The sequence below is a fragment of the Pipistrellus kuhlii genome, unplaced genomic scaffold, assembly GCF_014108245.1.
Source record: "Pipistrellus kuhlii isolate mPipKuh1 unplaced genomic scaffold, mPipKuh1.p scaffold_m20_p_28, whole genome shotgun sequence".
Lineage (NCBI taxonomy): Eukaryota > Metazoa > Chordata > Mammalia > Chiroptera > Vespertilionidae > Pipistrellus > Pipistrellus kuhlii.
The window spans coordinates 4,605,580-4,625,420 of NW_023425527.1; the positions used below are offsets into that span (position 1 = coordinate 4,605,580).

The 19,841-nt window shown below is 35.0% G+C and overlaps 1 protein-coding gene across 16 annotated transcripts in view; it reads left to right on the plus strand.

The window, feature by feature from the left end:
* Nucleotides 1–19,466, plus strand: part of RHOT1 (ras homolog family member T1) — a 57,961-nt gene extending 38,495 nt beyond the window's left edge. For 2 of the 16 annotated variants that reach the window (XM_036454248.2, XM_036454251.2), the window contains 7 exons: nucleotides 245–328; nucleotides 1,787–1,906; nucleotides 3,096–3,298; nucleotides 4,329–4,424; nucleotides 5,962–6,084; nucleotides 16,750–16,893; nucleotides 18,356–19,466. In XM_036454248.2, coding sequence (XP_036310141.1) covers nucleotides 245–328; nucleotides 1,787–1,906; nucleotides 3,096–3,298; nucleotides 4,329–4,424; nucleotides 5,962–6,084; nucleotides 16,750–16,893; nucleotides 18,356–18,473 — 888 coding nt within the window. In that variant the 3' untranslated portion in view covers nucleotides 18,474–19,466. Of the gene's footprint in view, nucleotides 1–244; nucleotides 329–1,786; nucleotides 1,907–3,095; nucleotides 3,299–4,328; nucleotides 4,425–5,961; nucleotides 6,085–7,563; nucleotides 7,678–16,749; nucleotides 16,894–18,355 lie in introns of all 16 variants that reach the window. The other 14 variants (XM_036454252.2, XM_036454254.2, XM_036454255.2 and 11 more) reach the window with 10 other exon arrangements.
* Nucleotides 19,467–19,841: the final 375 nt, after the last annotated feature.

Consider the following 19,841-nt stretch of genomic DNA (forward strand, 5'->3'; position numbering starts at 1 on the left):
GTTTCAATAATGTAGTTTACTTCCTTTTCAGTCATTGCCTTCACAAGTACTGAGCAAATGCATCTTTTGTTTTAGACCTTAAGAACTAAGAAACATGAAGTCAGTGCCTCCTTTGTATTGAAAAATAATACATAGTGCAGGGAAGAATGCCCTTTTATTTGACAGACCCACAGGTATATGTATTGATGACAATTAGTTGCTGTAATATCTTACTATAAATATTAAAACTTTTGGTTCTTTTCAGAGGCAGAAGAAAATTCGTGATGATCATAAATCCTACTATGCGATTAACACTGTTTATGTATATGGACAAGAGAAATATTTATTGGTAAGTTTTCTGGTATATAAAGATGATTAATTATTACGTATATTTTTAAAGGACACTTTGGAAACTAATTGGGTTTAATTTAATGGCTGTATATGGAACTTTCATGTGATTTCCCCCCCCCCCCAAAACCTGGCTTATTCATTGGAATTAATTTTAATTCCCTTGATATTTATGGTAATTACAAGGGTATAGCTATAAGTAAAAATTCATCTATTTGTGTTTAATTGTATGTTATATGACAATAAGAAAGTAAAAATATTAACTACTTTTTCTTGCCCTTTTATTTTAAAACATTATTCTCTACTGTTAATTAGAAATTAATATGAAAACCTTAGTGCAGGTGCTTGATAGTGTATCTATAATCAGAATTGAGTTTAGTGGGGAAGGAATATACTTAACAAATGTGTGAGCCTAAGAAAAATGAATGAAAGAAGGGTATAACTGAAAAGATACTATGAAATGCAGTAGAGAGAGATTAATATGTTCTCTTTTGACCCAGTCAGATTTCATTTTGAACGCTGGTTGACCATTGGTTAGCTGTGTTACCTCAGGCAAGTGGCTTACTCTCTCTGAGCCTGAGTTTCTTAAGTTAGCTAATATTAGAGACATTATAATGTTCTGCCAGACAAATGATCACTTGAGTTTTACCCTATGATAAAAGTTTTTTGCCAGTTTCTTATTATACCTTATTTATCTCCTATTCTTTACCTACTGTGTACTCAGTAAATATTGCTGACTGTTAATTTTCCTGTTTTTATTCTTACAGTATTATTTGTAAATTAGCATCTTTCACGTCTGAATGCTTGTGTTATAATAGTGTTTTATTTGGAGAATATTGAGTCACTTCTGACTCTACACTTCCCCTTTCTTCTCTTCAACAAAGAGGCACTATCTTATATAACTCAGTCCCAGATTTTACTTTGTTGGATTATTATCATATCATAGATGAGATATTTCTTTAGAAGTTTTACAGTTAACATTTAAAAAGTGCAGGCAATAAAGAAGAACAAGTGGAGCATAGTGTGAAAAGTTCTTTGTGGTTTTGATTGGTGGGGAGAAAAGGTAGTATGATAGAATGAAAATAGACTTTGAATCATATCTATGTTGAAATTTTGGTGCAATGATTTGTTAGAAGTGTTATTTTAAGCAGTTGACTTAATTTCATAGCCTGTCATCTTATCTATAGAATGTAGAGAATGCAGATAAAGGGTCTGCCCAGTACACTTTAGTCACTCAATAAATGTTAGCTCTTATAAATCCCGATCACCATTTTTAATTCACAAAATGAGAAGATACTTATTCGCACTTCCCACTTCTAAAAATGGTCTGAAAATGTATGCTTAACTAGTATCTTTTAATTAGGAAGTTAAGTTAAACAAATAGTAAAACATCGTGACTTTAATTATTCATTGATTTTATGATATTTATGTTTCTCTTTTTTTTTTTTCCTTTTACAAGTTGCATGATATCTCAGAATCGGAATTTCTAACTGAGGCTGAGATCATTTGTGATGTTGTATGCCTCGTATACGATGTCAGTAATCCCAAATCCTTTGAATACTGTGCCAGGATTTTTAAGGTTTGTTGCTCTTTTGGTGTATAACTAAGTTTAACTTTCTATGCAGTTTAATGGAACTGTAATGTGGTGGTTTCTAACCAAGAAAATCATTTGTGGAACTTTTAAAAAGTGTATACATCTGTGTCCTGTCCCTAAAGGTTCTGGTTTTGTTCTAAGGTGTAAGGTCTCAGACATCTGTATTTTTAAAAACATTTTTTTTCCAGGCATGGCTCTGATGTGCATTCCTGGTTAAGACCCCCTGTATCAAAGGAAGGTCTTCTTGGCTGTTAGGGATGCACATGGGTTGTGTATTGCCAGGTCCGTCATGAATAACAGAGCAAGGGGGAAAACCAGAGGCTTAAAAAGTTATTAGTCACTTTGAGATTTTAACAAGATTTGATTCTTTTGTACATAAAACTATATGTACAAAGGAATTTATTCTAGCATTATTTTTAATAGCAAAAAACTAGAAATAATTTAGATGTCTAAGAATAGGAGAAGATATTTTACCAAATTAAGATAAAATAATCCAGTGGTCTATTAAACAGCCATTAAAAACAATGGTTTTGAATTCTGAAAACATGGGAGATTCGGTATTATATATTTTTTAATGTTTATATCCAGCATGACGGACACTATATAAAATGTAGTATATAAATGCATGTGCTTAAGGACTGAAGGTAGCCCTCACCTGTTTGGCTCAGTGGGTAGAGCACTGACCTTTGGATTGAAGGGACCTGGGTTCGATTTCAGCCAAGGGCACATGCCCAGGTTGCAAGCTCAATCCCCAGTGTGAGGCATGCAGGAAGCAGTCAATCAATGATTCTCTCTCATCATTGATGTTTCTATCTCTCCCTCTCCCTTCCTCTTTGAAGTCAATAAAAAAAAAAAAAATTTTTTTTTTTTTAAGACTGAAGGCAATATGAAAAAAGAAAATAGTGTGCTTTAGAATAGAAGACTTTATGGAATTTTTTTTATTTCAAAATATGTCTTTTTCATTAAAAAAATTTTCAAATTCGATGAATCTGAGGAAGCATTACAGGTTTATATTGTTACCAGCATTAGAAAAGTGGCCCTGGTCGTATTATGAGACTGACCTGGACCACTATTGTTGCTTTGCCTATCCAGAGAAAAATTTTAGTATACATTTAATTAAACAGAGTAATTCTTGAACTTGTCATCAGATTTTTGTTTCATTTTTATTCCACAGCAACACTTTATGGATAGCAGAATACCTTGCTTAATCATAGCTGCAAAGTCAGACCTGCATGAAGTTAAACAAGAATATAGTATTTCACCTGCTGATTTCTGCAGAAAACACAAAATGCCTCCACCACAAGCCTTCACTTGCAATACCACTGAGGCACCCAGTAAAGATATCTTTGTTAAATTGACAACAATGGCCATGTACCCGTAAGTACTCACTCTGCCATCATTTTCATGTTGCATGGTTCACAACGACATTGCATGCCATTATTAGCCATGAGGGTGGAACCTTTGTCCATAGAAGTTGTTCAGCAACAGAAAGAGATTATAATGAGAAGGTACAAATTTGAGAAAAATGCACATTTGGTTTGGGTGCCATAATAAATTTATTTAAACAGTGCTGACAGTATTTGAATGTATTTGAGCATGCTATAACTATCTTAATAGGATAGTATAATAAAACTAAGCTCCTCACCCAGCATTAAAAAAAAAAAAAAACAGTCTTTACTGCAATAAAGTGGGGTTGGCACATGTTGCTTTATGCTTGTAAGGTATTTCCATATGAACAAAGTTCATTTTTATATTTTTCTGTTGATTAATTGACCTTGAGTGTGTGAGGGATACTAAAATCTTTCATAAAGTTAAATTATGGGTATATTTGAGTTCAGAATATGATGTCTTTTTTAAGTGCGGTAACAAGTAGTTGTAATTGGAATTCCTGCTATATAAATGTTTTACATTGTGTTATATCACATTTATGTACATTTATTGTATATCTATACATGCACATGCACAAGCACATAACCGGTCATCTTCATAGTTTACTAACTGCCTTAAAATTGCATGGTTCTTAATGGCATTCTCCTCGAGCACTATGTATAAATTCTGTTTTGTAACAAGATAGTTTTCAGGCAGTGCGTTTCTCGGGACTTTATAGTTTATTTATAATTGTTATTCTCTAAATTATTATTATTATGAAAACTACAGTATGAAAGAGTAATCAAACATTGCTGTAAGCTGAGTTTTTTTTTCAGAAAGTTGTTTGTTACAGATTTTTCAAGTCAGAGTTAACTTGACTGCTATTCCCCCATTAACTAATTAATACTTTCTAAAAAATGCAGTAAACCCTTGCAGTTCTATTTATGTTGGAAGACAAGTCATTTCTATTACTATAAGATAAGCACAGCCTTATTTATGTTTTACCTTTGCTTTAAAACTCTCATATATGTATCTACAGAGAGGATCATTACAGAGACAAACTCTCGCGAGACACGGGCAACACTGATAGAATAGAGAATTTGAGAAAAGTCTGGGTCTTTCTAAAAACAGCTTTGTAAGTTACTTTTTCTTTATGGCTTCTGTGGGATTTTGTTGACATTTTCTTATAGATGAGCAAGTCTTCTTTCTTGCCATAATTAAGACTTAGTGATTATCCAGAAACGCACTGCTTGGTCAGGCTTACTGCCTAACTGTGTATTATGGTGTCCTTTGTTTACTGTGTAAATGCACTATTTTAATCTTGCAAATAACTGCACCTTTTAGACCTGTACCTTTTAATATTTTACTGCACTTTGTGTGTGTGTGTGTGTGTGTGTGTATGATAAATGTACATACTTGGACACTTGTTTATATGGTTAATCCCAAACTCCTTCTCATGAAGTATCTCCCTGTTGCTAAGCATACTTTGCACCCTTCCTTTTTGGTGGGTGGAGCCGGTGTATGTTGAACAGTCTGACTCAGTATTTATAAAGTAAGAGACGGATTCCAGTATGACAGCTGGCAGCGACTTAGTAGCAGTGATATGTTCATCATCACAAGTCAAGTTTTGAATTAATTCTTGTTTTTCTTCATGTTGGGAATTAGGCATTATTGGGATGCTGCTAAATCTTCACAACCATGCCACTGTGCCCTGTGGTCTCATCCGATCTCACAAGCTAAGCCAACTCAGATTGGGCCAGTCCTTTGACTGAGAAGCCTTTCAAAAATGTTCAGGTGTTACAGGAAGCGATGGCATTGATTCACCAGGCGGTGCTCTTCTGTGGGGGTTCTGCACCAGTTCTGCTCTCCAGGGTAGTGTGATTCAGGCTTGGTGTGTCTGATGGCTCTGACACTGAGCAGTCATTGGAGACCCCCTACTTTGGTTGTTAGGACGGAGGTGAAATGGTTGCCCCATGTGCCTGTACCAACTAGTGCAATTCCACTCAACCAGAAAGGAATCAGAAAGCCTCCCCAAATTTCATATCTAATACCAGTTGGATCATTGTTGATTTTTATATCCTTACCCAGAATTTCATAGTAGCAGATGAAATTAACCCTATATTTTGTTCAAGATGAAGCTCTTTGATTTCCTTTGGGAATCAAGGTGCTTGATATTTCAAAGATGATGTTCATATCTCCTCAAGGTTTGAAAATACTCATCTTTCAATTTTTGTGTGTATTTGTCACTCTTCTTCTTCCTGGTTTTCAGGCATGTGTGTATGCTGAGGGAAGAGGAGGAGGAGGAGGAGGGGATGGTTATTTAAATGTTAGTAAATTTTGTCCGTTTAGTGGGTGCTATGGCTTACTCAGTTTTTTTCTTTTTAATTTAGATGAGGGTGCCAGCTATTGCTGTGCATATTTATTCCACTAAAACTCCTGCGATAATAAGTCCATCTCCCTTGTCCTTAGATTTTCTATAGGGAGGGAGGAGGGAGCTATAGCTGTTTACTATACTTTTTATATACGTGGAATTCTGCACAACTTTAGCATGCCCCACACTATTCTTTTCCTTAGTGTTGCTTATGCCTAAATTTTTTTAAGTTGGCACACCCTGACTTGTGCCATATCTGTAAGTAAGAACTCAACGCCTGTCCTTCTGTGTGTTTTCACAGCCATGCCCGGTTACGCTGTATGTGCACCTGCAACAGGTGCACGTTTTGCATCTGTCAGAACTTCCTCAACTCAGACTTGCTGCAGTCTATAAAGAACAAAATCTTCACTGCAATTCTTAACAGGTTCTTAATTTTATTTACTGGGTACCAGGCATTCTGTTAAAATACAAAAGGAAATAGTGGATAACTATTTATTACGCTGATACTTACTTACAAAGACAATGAGCTGACTGATGCCCAGCTAACTTTCATTAAAATTCTCACTGTGGTGACAGTATTTAGATTTGGAATCATTCTTAGTAATGTCTCTAAATTCATAGATATATTTAGGGGACTATAAAATTTTAGGGTTTTTTTGGGGGGGGGGTTTCATTAAGGAAGCTAAAGATTGTTTCCTATTATAAGGATAATATGTATGAGGAGATTAAAAGCTTTTGGCTGAGAGTTGTAGAAATAGATTAGGACATTCGTAGTAAGGAAAGGACACATTGATACCAAATGTTATAATGTGTTTAGCATACATTCAAATAATACAATTTATTAAATCCATACCAATAACAATTTCTTGGGTTTGAACAAATTATCTATTTTAAGTGCCTGGAATGTTTATTTGAAAAAGCATCATTTTTGGAAATGAGGATAGTAACCAACTTTAAGGATTCAAAGGAATATGGAAAAGAAAAAGATTTATAGTACTAGTTTTTCAGGTCTTTATAATTGAGTTCAAAACATGACATATGCCTAGAAAGTAGCATGCTTTGAAAAACAAAAGAAAAATAGGATATTACATTTCCTCAAAGCAATGAACTTGGGAGGTTATATTCTTATTCTGGTCATGCTACCTTTGTTTAGATTTATTTTACATTTTGTGAGCATTTAAGAGCCTATGTAATATTAATTTGTATATAATGTTAAATTTTTATATGTCTGAGGATGAATTAGGATTTTGAACTCATTCAAATGTCATTGGAAAACTGGCCTTGATTAAGACAGATGATCAAGCTCAGTAGACTTGATGAGAAATGGGTCAGTTATTTTGTTTACCATTGGACTCTCGCTGAGGGCTCAGCTCTGACTGTACCAGATGAGCAGGATAGTTTGTGTCTACCAGCAATATAGTAGGTGTGGCTATGAAACAGGGAGACTGTAGCTTATGTGAGCCAGAAACAGACTGAAATCTTTCAAAATGAGCGTTGGGGAGGCTTTGAGCACTAGCAGCTCTGGAATAAGAATGCAGCCATCTCAGGTGCCTGCTTTGAAGGGATCCACACCGTTTGGTGGTCACGTTCTGCCTCTGTCCCGTGAATGACACCTCTAAGGTAGCAGTGCAGATTCTCACATGGCGCCTGTCTGAGAAACTGCAGGCTAGTTCAAACCACAACGTTCAGGAGCTCTGATTTGGACATGCTAGAGTTGGAAGGGATTCTAAGATTCTTCTGACCTAACCTCCCATTAGGATGCCTTTCTGCAAGTCTTCCGGAGAGAGTGCTATTTGTCTGCTGGTGGCTTTCCTCGTTGGAGAGGGGATTTTTGCTTTTTATTTTATTTTATTTTATTTTACTTTTAACTAAAATGATTTCCCTATAACTTTCTTTCCTTTAGTTTTAGTTCTGCCCTTTAGAACAACACACGACTATTCTACTCCCTCTTCAACATAGCAATCCTTCAGACATTTGAAGACGGCCATCATGTCTCCCCTAATTTTCTCTTCTCCAGGTAGAACATCCCCATTTCTTTCAGCCTTTTCTTAAATTAGATGGTTTAGTGACTTCATCATTCCTGGTTGTTCTCATCTCAAAGCCCCTTAGGTTTTTTTAGAGAACCTCCTAAAAGGTGCCGCTGGGATGGAGACCAGCGCTCAGGTGTGACCTGACTAGTCCAGAACAGTGGCCAGTCATGTTCCATGGTTAGGACAGCACCTGTCTATTGCATGAATTAACGTTTTAGCAGCCCCATCCCACTGTTGATGCATTTTAATCTTGGGGTTAATTGAAATCAGATTTTTTTTTTTCATATGGTGTGCTATTAAGGCAGTGTCCCCTCCTCTCTAATTGTGTATTTGCCATTTTTAATTGACTCTTTGAATCTAATTGCAGATACATATGAATTGCTATTAAATGTCATATTCTTTTTTATCCATTTGGTCTAGCTCAGTCATTTCAAACATTATTTTGTCATTTGTCCATTATATATATCTCTCTCAACATTGTGTTATTTGCAAATTTTGTAGATAAGTCTTCATTATCTTTCCAGTTGTTGATAAAAAAAAAAATAATGTCCAATACCCAGAGATTGGAGAGAGAGCTAAAGAAAAAGCGTACTAGCCCTATAGCACTCTACTGGAGGACTCTTCTCAGTGACATGGGTTCAGAATTCTTGGGGAAATATTATTTTGGAGTTAAAAATATTTTATTATCCAATCTATACTTTATCTTATGAGAGATTTCATGGAGGGCTTTTTAAAAATAAACAGACACTCTCTACCACATTCCTCTCATTTACCAGCATAGTAATTTCTTGGTGAACCACCTTGGCACCTAGTAATTGCTGATCACAAACCATCTATTTTATTTATTCTAGAAATCCTTGATTGTCCAGAATTGCAGATTAATTTATTGTCTGTACCTAATGACAATTTTATTCTTAGATCAGTTTAGTCAGCTTCCAAATGAAATAGATTGGGTGTGCATTATTGGATCAGCTTGCTCATAATATATTACTCTATACAGTGATTCTCGAGCAGAAATCAGTACATTTTGTTATATTTATTTATAAACTAGAAATAATTTAATGGTAATGTTAAGATATATCACTGATATCTGATAATCAAGAAGGGAAGGAATGGAAAAGAAGAGGAGAAAAACCTTTAAAGAACTCCTTCCTGATTCCTGGTAATATTTCAATAACTTATTTCATAGAAGTACAGTGGAAATTTAAAAGTTGTATATTAAAGTTTCTTCTAGTTTACAAAAGGATGTAACTCAAGTTGGTGGGAGTGGAGGCTCAAATTGAATGCCTACAGGATCTGGATAGAAAATATAAATGAATGTAGGTTGCTAAGTTTCAGAAATAAGAGAGGTGGGGACTGTGAGAGCCCCTGTCTAAAAGAGGCCCCCACAACTCAGCTCTGGACTTTAGTTATTGCACAGACTTGGTGTTGCCAGGTGTTCTGATTCTGTGAGACTAGAAATCAGGGTTTTTATGTGAAGTTTTCTGTTATTTAAATAGTAAATTTTAAAAGTACAAATCAGAAAAACCAAAACTTGTTTATAGGCCATCAGTTTGCAACCTCAGTTTTAAGATAGGACTTAACAGTTGTAAAAATGTAGGCATACACACAACAAAGTACGCCTGAGAAATGAAAATGTCTTTTAACCCTTCTGCTCCTTTCCTGATTTACTCCTTTCTCGTGAAAAAAATTGAGAAAGTTGCAGGGCAATGGGGTGAGAAATACTTATCCTAGTATTTCTCAGGTTTTGGCATCTTTGGTGGTTGGTCACCATTGGTTTGCTGGGCTAGGTATATCTTAATGTTGTTACATAATGATTCATTGAATACAAGTCATTTAAAAATTTTTCACTGTAATTTAGTAGGGATTCTCACTCAATACTAACTCTTAAGTCTTTGGTTTTATAACTCTCCTTTGCCTAGTTTTTTTTGTTTTTGTTTTTTTTAGAACTTGAAAATAATAGTTTTAAATTTTTGATTTAAGCAAAAAGTTTCATCAAATTTCTGCAAAGAAATTGGTAGACAAATATTGGTACATATAGGTTGATCTCAAGTTAGCACAGTTTTATTGTGCATATAAAATTTTTGATCCCTGAAGTAGAAATAACTTCCAGAGATAACTCATGTTCGAGACCACATATTCCCTTTATCTCAAACCCCTCCTTTTGATTTATTTACGTAAATACTTAATTTAAGTACCTGCTTTGGATAGGATCTGCTGTGAGCTGGGGCAAAATACGAAGATGAAGAAAATAATAGACCTATCCTTAAGTACCTTTCTAAGTATTATGTTGTTCAAAATTTTTTTTCTTTAAACTTTGGTTACGTAGTCCCATGCCAAAAAAGGAAGCGCTAGAACCTCACCATGAAAGGATTTAAGCCTATTAATTATTTTATACGTAGGCAAGTTTAATAGATTCATTTCTAAAATTGTCCATCTCTTCACTAGCTATCTGTTTTTCACCAGTAAAGATTGTCTTTTTTGGATCTTATTAACTGCAGTACAGATTTAAGTAGAAAATAGTAATTTTTTTTTTTACCAATTTAATTGAATGTATAGTGATTTCAACATTTGAGACAAGTGTTAAACTATGTGTTTGACATGTAATTTGGGTAATTACAGGCTCATCCTTCAGATGTGGATAAATTTATGGTTTTCTTTAGAATAATTTATGAATAACTAGAATTATTTTGATTTAAATACATTTGGAGTATGATTAATGTGGTCAGATTATTTTGATCTTTGGTAATGCTTTCATATCAGTGTAAATCATGTTACTGAGAGAATATGTCTTTTGAATATATTTTTATTTTTAAATACCTTTTTAAGTATTAAAATGTTTAGGAGTGAGCTTGATTGTTGGTTTGAACTACCCAGGATTTTAGTTTGTTATTTTTCTGGTTTCAGACACTCCTACTTTGTATGAAGATGTTACTATACTATATAGTGCTCTGAACTTTAATTTGTCCCTTCCTTAGGTGTTCATTTTCATTTGTTTGTCGTTGCCATTTAGTCATTTTTTTAACTACTTTCAGTCCTTTTCCAAGCTAATTTTCTGTGTATACCCACTCATATTAACCTATAATTCAACCAAAATGGTTTATTTTACAGTTTATTATTTTGGTGAGATTTTCTTTTATATTTACTTTGGATTTAGGATTTCTTTTATTCCATTTTATTATTTGCACCAGCCATCTAAATTATTTGTTCATGTTACTTCTTTTTAAAATATGTATTTTTTTTTATTGATTTCAAAGAGGAAGGGAGAGGGAGAAAGAGATAGAAACATCAGTGATGAGAGAGGACCATCGATCGGCTGCCTCCTTCTGCACGCCCCCTACTGGGGATCGAGCCCAAAATCCAGGCATGTGTCCTTGACTGGAATCGAACCAGGGACCCTTTAATTCACAGGCCAATGCTCTCTATTCACTGAGCCAAACCGGCTAGGGCTCAGTAGCAGCATTTTACTTTAGCAGCCAAGAGGATAGATAGTTTACACTGAGTATTTCCAGAGACTCAAAGATAACATGGACAGTCATATCCATTGTATTTTTTGCCCTATTTTTAAAATTGGATGTATTTGACACTTAAGCCATTCGTTAATGACTTACTTCATTTACCCATATTGGTTTAATAATCACCTAATTTCCTCCTTTACATAATTTTAAATCATGTTATTTAATGTAATAACACCCCCTTTTAAAAAAATAATTTTACTTCCTTTTTTTAATTTTTTAAATTAAATTATTATATTTGTACATATACCATTGCCTCCCCCCCCAATACATGCCCTCCCTCCCCAGAGTTTTGTGTTCATTGGTTGTACTGATATGCATGTATATAAGTCCTTCGGTTGATCTCTTATCTCCCCCAGATCATAATTTTACTTTCATCAAACCAAAATGAACTACCGTACCTTTTCACAGGATTCCTTTATGAAGAGGATAGGTTCCTAAAAATCTTAACATTGTAGAGATTCTGTTGGGACTATAAGAATTCTTAGGATGTTATGTTATAGTAACATATTGTATGAAAGGAAGTCTGTCCTGCATTTAGTTTTATATGAAACTTCCATATTCCTTTGTATGAAAGTCCTTACAAGGCTTTTCTTTGGATTTGGATACTTATCATAGTTTAAAATTATACAGGAGATCGTGTTATAGATTCTCATGAAGTAAGCTGCTACTGCATATATTTTAAAATATTTTTGCCTTTTGGTTAGTGTATTAAATGGCACACAAGGTGGTGTTTGCCTAAGCTAATCTTTAAGTATCAGTAGATATCATATATATTATGTTTCCCATGGCATATTCCCATGTACCTATGATCATCTAAATTTTTATTCTAATGCTTGGTAAAGCATTATTTTACATTGATGCATACCTATGTCCTTTTCCAAAGTGTGTTACTATTTAGGCATGCTCAGTTAACAGTTTTCTTATGACTTTTGTGTTGTACTTCATCTTCATTGAATACATACTATATTTTGACTTTTTAACCTATTTTGAGAAATATCTTATTAAAATATTCATGCTGCCAAAACCGGTAGAGCGGTCTGCGGACTGAAGGGTCCCAGGCTCGATTCCAGTCAAGGGCATGTACATTGGTTGCGGACACATCCCCGGTAGGGGGTGTGCAAGAGGCAGCTGGTCAATGTTTCTCTCTCAGATGTTTCTAGCTCTCTCTCTCTCTCTCTTCCTCTCTGTGAAAAATCAATAAAATATATATTTTTTTAAAAAGAATATTCATGCCTACTAATTCAATTAGGAAAATTGTCATTATTAAAATGATTATTAACAATACAAGCATTTTTATTAGAAATAAATACTTTTAAAAATTACTTCATCAGGAAGAAGCATTGAGAGGAATAAAAGCAGGGAGGTTTGGATTTTTTTTTTATGTGACTTATTAAAAACAAAACTTATAGTTTTGGTGACCTCAATACAGTTTTTAACTTGGGCTAGGTAATTGAAATAGCAAAAAGCTATATATGATACGTATCAGCCCTAGTAACTTTAGGTTACATGCATAACCATTATATAGGCTGTTTCAAAGTATTAACTTAAAACTTCATAACTGAGATACATAGATGGATAGAATTATAAAATTAGAAGATCATTCACATTAGTGCATTTGTACACCTCTGAGTTGTGTTTGGAAAGGATAAAATGATGAGTGACAAAAATTAAAAATAGGAAATTCAAATTTGTTTCTGACAAGCTTTAGGGGAGGCCTGATAAAAAATCTGGGTAGAACTACTCTTCCTAAATTTTTATTCTAAGGCTTGGTAAAGCATTTTTTTACATTGATGCATAGTCTCTTAGCTTTGTCGCTTCTCCGTATGTTCTATACTTTTCTGTCCTCTGCTTAATAGCTTGCAACACAGGACATGATTACAATCAATATCTGGATCTCACTGAATACTCCCCCTTCCACACATTCTAATTTTTGCAGATTTTTAGATCTCTTTAATATAGTTTCCATATCCCAGATATATAGTCCTGTGACACCTAATAAAAAAATTAAAAATATCCTATTTGAGAATAGCTAAAATGGACTTAATGCCATTGAACCCTTTGGGATTTGATTGTTTTATGTTTTGAAATATTACAGTTGATAACATTCTCTTTTTTTATTATTTGTTTAATACATTTAACCAATAAAGATTTTGAGTCATATTCTTATATTTACCATAAATTGCAGAATTAATCAAAAGCATCTTGTATGCCCGCTTTAAGGAATTCTGTGCAGAGGTACTTGGGAATTTTGGTCACTGTTATATGCCTGATGTGATTCACAAAGAGAATTATTTTTCTTTTTCTTTTTTAATCCTTACTCAAGGATATTTTTTCCATTGATCTTTTAGATAGAGTGGGAGAAAAAGGGAAAGACAGAGAAACATCCATGTGAGAGATACACATCAGTTGGTTGCCTCCTGCAAGTGCCCCAACCAGGGCCTGGGCTAGAGAGGAGCCTTCAATCAAGGTACATGCCCTTGACCGGAATCAAACCAGGACCCTTTGGTCCCCAGGCCGACACTCTGCCCACTGAGCCAAACCTACTAAGGCAACAAAGAAAATTCTTAGTTTAACTCTTTATTGCCTGAATTTTGGAACATTTTCTTCTCTCTGCCTTATTAAGTAGCAGCTTTAATAATACCCAAGCTCACATATAGTGATCGGCTCCCACATCTGTGTCAAGAAGTGTTTGTCATCTGATGGACATATGTGCCTTCAGCACTTCTCAGATACAAAGCCAGCATCCGCCTACGAACCTGAAAGCTCTAATAAGCTTCAATTGATTGATTCCAGTTATACTTCAGCAGTTAGTCATCACTTCTTAAGTTATGAAAAAGATACTGCTGAATAATAAATTATCTTATTCCAAATAGAGTAGGAAAATGTAATGATTCTGGCATAGCAATAGATTTTTTTTAAAAAAACCTTTATACACACACTAGCACACACACATTTTTTAACGCTGTAATATTCATCTTGGGAAACTATCTGAAGGAAACTATTCTAAATATAGAGAGAAATCTTCTATAGAAAGTTATTCATCACTTTAGTTATAGTCACCAGTAAATCAAGAATAGCTACCATTAGGATAATAGAATATAATGTAGTTTTTTAAAATTATGTTCCTATAATGTATGAGAAAACTATATAATAGTTTTTAAAAGGATATAAAATTATATAAATTGTGCACATTGTGTTTGCAGCTGTGTAAGAAACACATAGAGCCTGGCCTGCGTGGCCCAGTGGTGAGTCTCGATCTATGAACCAGGAGGTCACAGTTCGATTCCCGGACAGAGCATATGCCAGGTTGCAAGCTCGATTCCCCAGTGTGGGGTGTGCAGGAGGCAGCTTATCAATAATTCTCTTTCATCGTTGTTTCTCTCTCTCCCTCTCCCTTCCTCTCTGAAGTCAATAAAAATACTTTTTTAAATAAATACATAGGAAAAGTCTAAAAAGAAATGCCCCAAATTTTAATTAGTTGCCTTAGGTCACATGTGTCAAACACAAGGCCCTCGGGCCAAATCCGTCCCGCCAGGCCTTGCAATGTGGCCAGCACCGCGCTGTCATCACTGCACTCCAATGCGTTCCCATCACAATGACAGTTTATGACTGTTCAGTAAACCATTCGGCCTGCGATTTAGGCTGGATTTTAGATTTAGGCCCCTTCTCTGATTGAGTTCGACACCCCTACCTTAGGTGATAGGACTGTTGGTGATTTCCCCCCCCCCCTACTTTATTTTGCACATATATTGCCTTTTTAATACTAAAATACTTTAAGAAGAAAGAAAAAATATGCAATAAGATACTATATGTTATAATTCTAAGATGATATTTTATGTGAGTCATTTTGAAAGAATTATACTTTGGAATTATGAAAGAATTATTTTTGCTTGAATTTAGAAATGAATTGGGAGGCAGCTTTATGAAACTTATTCTGCTTCTACTTGAGACCTAAAATGAGAAGCATGACTCAGTTCTTAATACTTAGAAATACAATTAAGATGGCACTCTTCTTTTTTTGTTTGTTTTTTCATGTTAATCCTCACCTAAGGATATATTTTTCAATGATGATGATGAGAGAGAGAGAGAGAGAGAGAGAGAGAGAGAGAGAGAGAGAGAGAGAGAGAGAGAGAATGAGAATCATCAATGTGAGAGAAAAATCGTCCATGATTGCTTCACGTACACCTCGACCAGGGATTGAGCCTGAGACCCTTTGGTTCACAGGATGACACTAACCACTTAGCATGCTAGCCAGCGCAAGATGGCATTCACTATTCTTCATTCAGATGTTTTAGTTACCTAAGCAACAACAAATGTGCCATCCATTAGAAATACTTTCTGTTCTGTAAATAGAGCCTAGTTGGTGCTGCTTTTAAATGCACATGGCAAAGGCATGAAATAGTTCTCCAAGTAGCTTTCTGTGTCTAGAAGTGTAGTTTTCCATGACTAAAAGTGCCTGAAACAACTACTGTAACATTAATGGAATCATTAAAATATATTTGGAGTTAATAGTTGCCATCAGTTTTTAACTAGCTATATCTTGAGCATGAATCTATGTTGTTTGTGTATAAATATGAACTGTTTTGCCTATTGATGGTTATACTACAGCTTGGGGAAAAGAATTACTATCTGAAAATGCAAAAGAAAACCAAGCAATAAAGTCAGTCAGAATACATTATTTTTTTTAATGGTATTACCTTCTTAAAATACAATAAAAGGAGCTGTGTGCATAACCTTCCATACTTGAATATTTATGAGAAATTATTTTGACTGATTTTAACGTGATTGTAGGTAGCTTTAATCCTAGTCCCCTTCTCTCCCTAAATTAAAAAATAAATTTAAAAATTTTTAGAAAAATCCTCCATCAGTGAAAATGCACAAAAATCACACAGATACCAAAGCAAAATCTCTAGTGCACGTTTAACCTGTGTTCTCATTTTAAATTCTATTCATCTCTATTGACTTGGAATTGTAAACTTTGAAACCCTCATCGTAAGATCATAACAGTCTATGAATTTGGGATGTTGGACTCAATTTTTCACAGATGTATTTTGTAGGTTTTGGTAGTCTGAAATTAGAAACATCTATAAACCTTCTGATTAATAATTGTTAGCCTCATTTTGAATGAATACTTATGGTCACCACATGCTGTCAGGTACTGCTGAGGGCAGCAGTTGCCAACCTTTGGACCTCACGGACCACTAGTTGGTGACCACTGGCTTAGGGTATTGGTTTAAAGGGCTTCCCTTAGTGCTTTGGATATACTAAGACCAGCCTCTGAGGGATATGAAAAGAATGTATATTATAGCCTTAGGTTTCCTTGCCTATTATGCGAGTGTTTTAAAGAGTGCATATAGATTTTTTTTTTAAGTTTTGCAATTTGCTATAGAGTACATTTACTTTAAATATAGAAAGCATAAGATTTATCATATAGGGTGGCAACTCAATTTCTGTGTGGGCTGTTTAATTGAGAGACGTTATTTTCAGTCCCCTTTTGTGAGCTCTGCTGTGAACTGCAAACTGTGTGCATGTGTATAAAAGGTTAAGAGCCCGGGTAGCTGAGTGGGGTGCCATGCTGTTAGCAGACGACGAAGGCAGTATTACTCACCAGGTGCACGCCGTCAGCTCTGTTGAAGATTCCATCTTCATGGAGTCATCTCATGGTCCACTTTTTCTTGAAGCCAGGTAACATTTCCCACAAGCAGTGGGCTGTTGGCCTTGTTGGGGTTTTTCCAGCTGGAAAAACTCAAACCTAAGTAGTCTCCTCCCTAATTTTAAACAAACAAATCAGTAAATAAAACACTGCCTGTTGAAAGGACTAATTCGAAAGGTGGAATGAATCTGTGTTATCACGTTGCTTTGTAAAATAATAATTATGTGAGGAGTGACTTTTTTTTTTTTTTTTAATAGAAACTGGGGAGGATAAGAAACCAGAGTGCGGAGTGTTGTTTTGCCAGGGTGCCAAGCATGGAGCACTCTGGATCGTAGTCTAGTCTTGCTTCCAGGAATGCACAGATTGCACTTTGTGATAACTAATCTGATCACTCTTTGACTATTACTGAGGCACAGTAGTTTTATACAATTTCTATTCTTGGCTCTTAACTCTTCTGCATGTGTCAGTCAGTGTCTTGGTCTTTTAATGATGTATGATTTTTCCTTCAAATCTGTATGTTTAACTTAGTTGTAAAATAACCTGCACTAGACAGTCTCTCTCTGAGCTCTTAATTCTACATCACCTCAATTGTGATCACTTAACTAAAACTTCAGAGATGCTTGAATAAAATGATCCAACCTTTGCTTTAAAGCTTTATCCTCTTCATGGTAAGCTGTCATACTTGAGACTCTGGAGGGTGCTTAGCAGTGTTATTAACTGAGCATGCTCACAAACTCAGTTTGTGGTACAGGCTGCCCCTGTTCTTGTCACGCATAATGTGGCTTTTTTTTTTTTTTTTTTTACATCATTTACTTCTCATTCCATCATGTTACACTGTCCTTTAGTTGATACCATTGTCACTGCCTGTCTAACTAATACCAAGGTTTGTTTGTTTGTTTGTTTGTTTTCCTTTCTTTAATCAGCATTAACCAAATTAATGCAAACTGGTAAATCTTCCCTGCCCCCTTTGCTATTTTTTGGGTAAATTTTTATGGGGCTCAATATTTCCAAAGTTGACTTAAAGCATTGCTCTTAGAAAAGTATTGTCACTTGTCGCTTAACTGCTTACAAGATAGCTTTCAATTCCTGGGGACTCAAGATTGCACATTAAGTTTCTTGAAATTAACTCTCAAAATTGTGAGATCCCAGTCTTCCCTTTCATTTTGGAGGACCATGGTGGTATTAAAAAGTGGTTCATGATTTGTCTTAAGTTCTCCATTTCCCATGTGAAAAAAATGTATAAAAATTTAAATGTTGTTTACTCTCAAATCGTAGTTCATTGTAAAGACAGTTATTTTTATTGATGCCCACATTGTAAGATAATGATCATCTAAGCATTGTACATGTGACTACACTGATAAATGTTTTTGGTTAAACATTACTGTATGCAATTAGCCTGACAAGTGTGCTAATACTTCCCTAAAAGTAGACTGTTAATACTGGTGTTTTCATATTAGTCATATTTTAAACATTAATTATATTTTCTGACTACAGGCACGTGACACAAGCTGACCTCAAGAGCTCCACGTTTTGGCTTCGAGCAAGTTTTGGTGCTACTGTTTTTGCCGTTTTGGGCTTTGCCATGTACAAAGCATTATTGAAACAGCGATGATTTAAAACAAAAAAATACTGGCCCCTACCAAAAACAAATACTTTTATGTACATTCTGAATGCTTTAAATTCTGCTAGAAATATTGGCATATTTGTACATGCAGAGTTACTTTATTAATTATTTGTAAGTCGTGCATAAGAGTATTTTAACGATAGTTGTAACTGCAGTATTGGCTAGCATATGGAAAGAAGCAGCTTAACAGCCAGACTAAAGTGGCTAAATTCCAGAGGCCAAAAGGGAATGTTTTGTAAATAATGTACATATTCAGGCAAGATATTGTCTCCCAAACTGAGTTCTAGAAATGATATTTCTAGATGTTTCTACATGGTATTGTTAGTGCTCAGTTGGCTCACTCTCCTAGGCTTGCGTCAGCCAGAGGTTGTATTTACTCATGGATCACTTATTTATTTCACATTTACTCAGAACGATCTTTGGGTCCTTCAGGTACCCAAGGCACAATTGACCACTTTCTCTTCGTTTCTAAAAGCAAACAAGTCATTGTCAGCTTACCCGCACAACCTTCTTCCAGTCACTGGGATAGGCCAGCCTTGAAGCTGCCGTGCCAGCTAGACAACTGTACAGCTGAGTGTGAGGCTCTCCTTTAAGAAAGGAAGAGCTAAAGGCAATCAGAGGTGTTACCTACGGGATTATGTTGCCTCCTTTGTCAGGATGTTGAATTTTATAGCCCTTTCAATCAAATGAGAAAAAAGATTTGTATATTATCAATGTTTTTCGTTAAAATAAACCGGCACCACTACAACAATTGAATTTCCTCCCAAAGTGTAAATCATTCTACAAGGGCTGTGTCTGTCCTAGTGATTTCAGCAGCTGCATGTATCATGAAGTGTTCTATGTCTGGCTGAAATAACCTAGAAGCAGCACTTTTTTTAAATGGTAAAATAAGTCTAATGAATATAAACTCTCATGATAAACCTATTTTTTCCATCATTGACCTTTTCAAGTATTTAAATAAATAACCACTGTGTACTGTGATCCTGGGTTTTTGTGTCTTACAAAGTAAATATTCCTGTTATTTTTATACAAAAATATAATACTCAGTAGGAAAGAAGACAAGTATGGTTTGTATATATAATAGGAAATCAAAGACTAGGTTGTTGTTTTCCTCTGCACATACTTCACTAGCGTTGTTTGTACTATGATTCACATGTTTATTTTCTCCTGTATCATGGACTTTCACCCTTTGCTCTTCTGAGAAATGTTTTCTTAATAGATCACATTTCTTTCTTTTTTTTTAATCTTTATTATTGAAAGTATCACATAGGTCTGGGTCCTCCTTTTTCTCCCATTAGCTTTCCCTAGCCCTCACCACCCCTTTGTGTCCACAAGTAATGCATATATGCACACGAG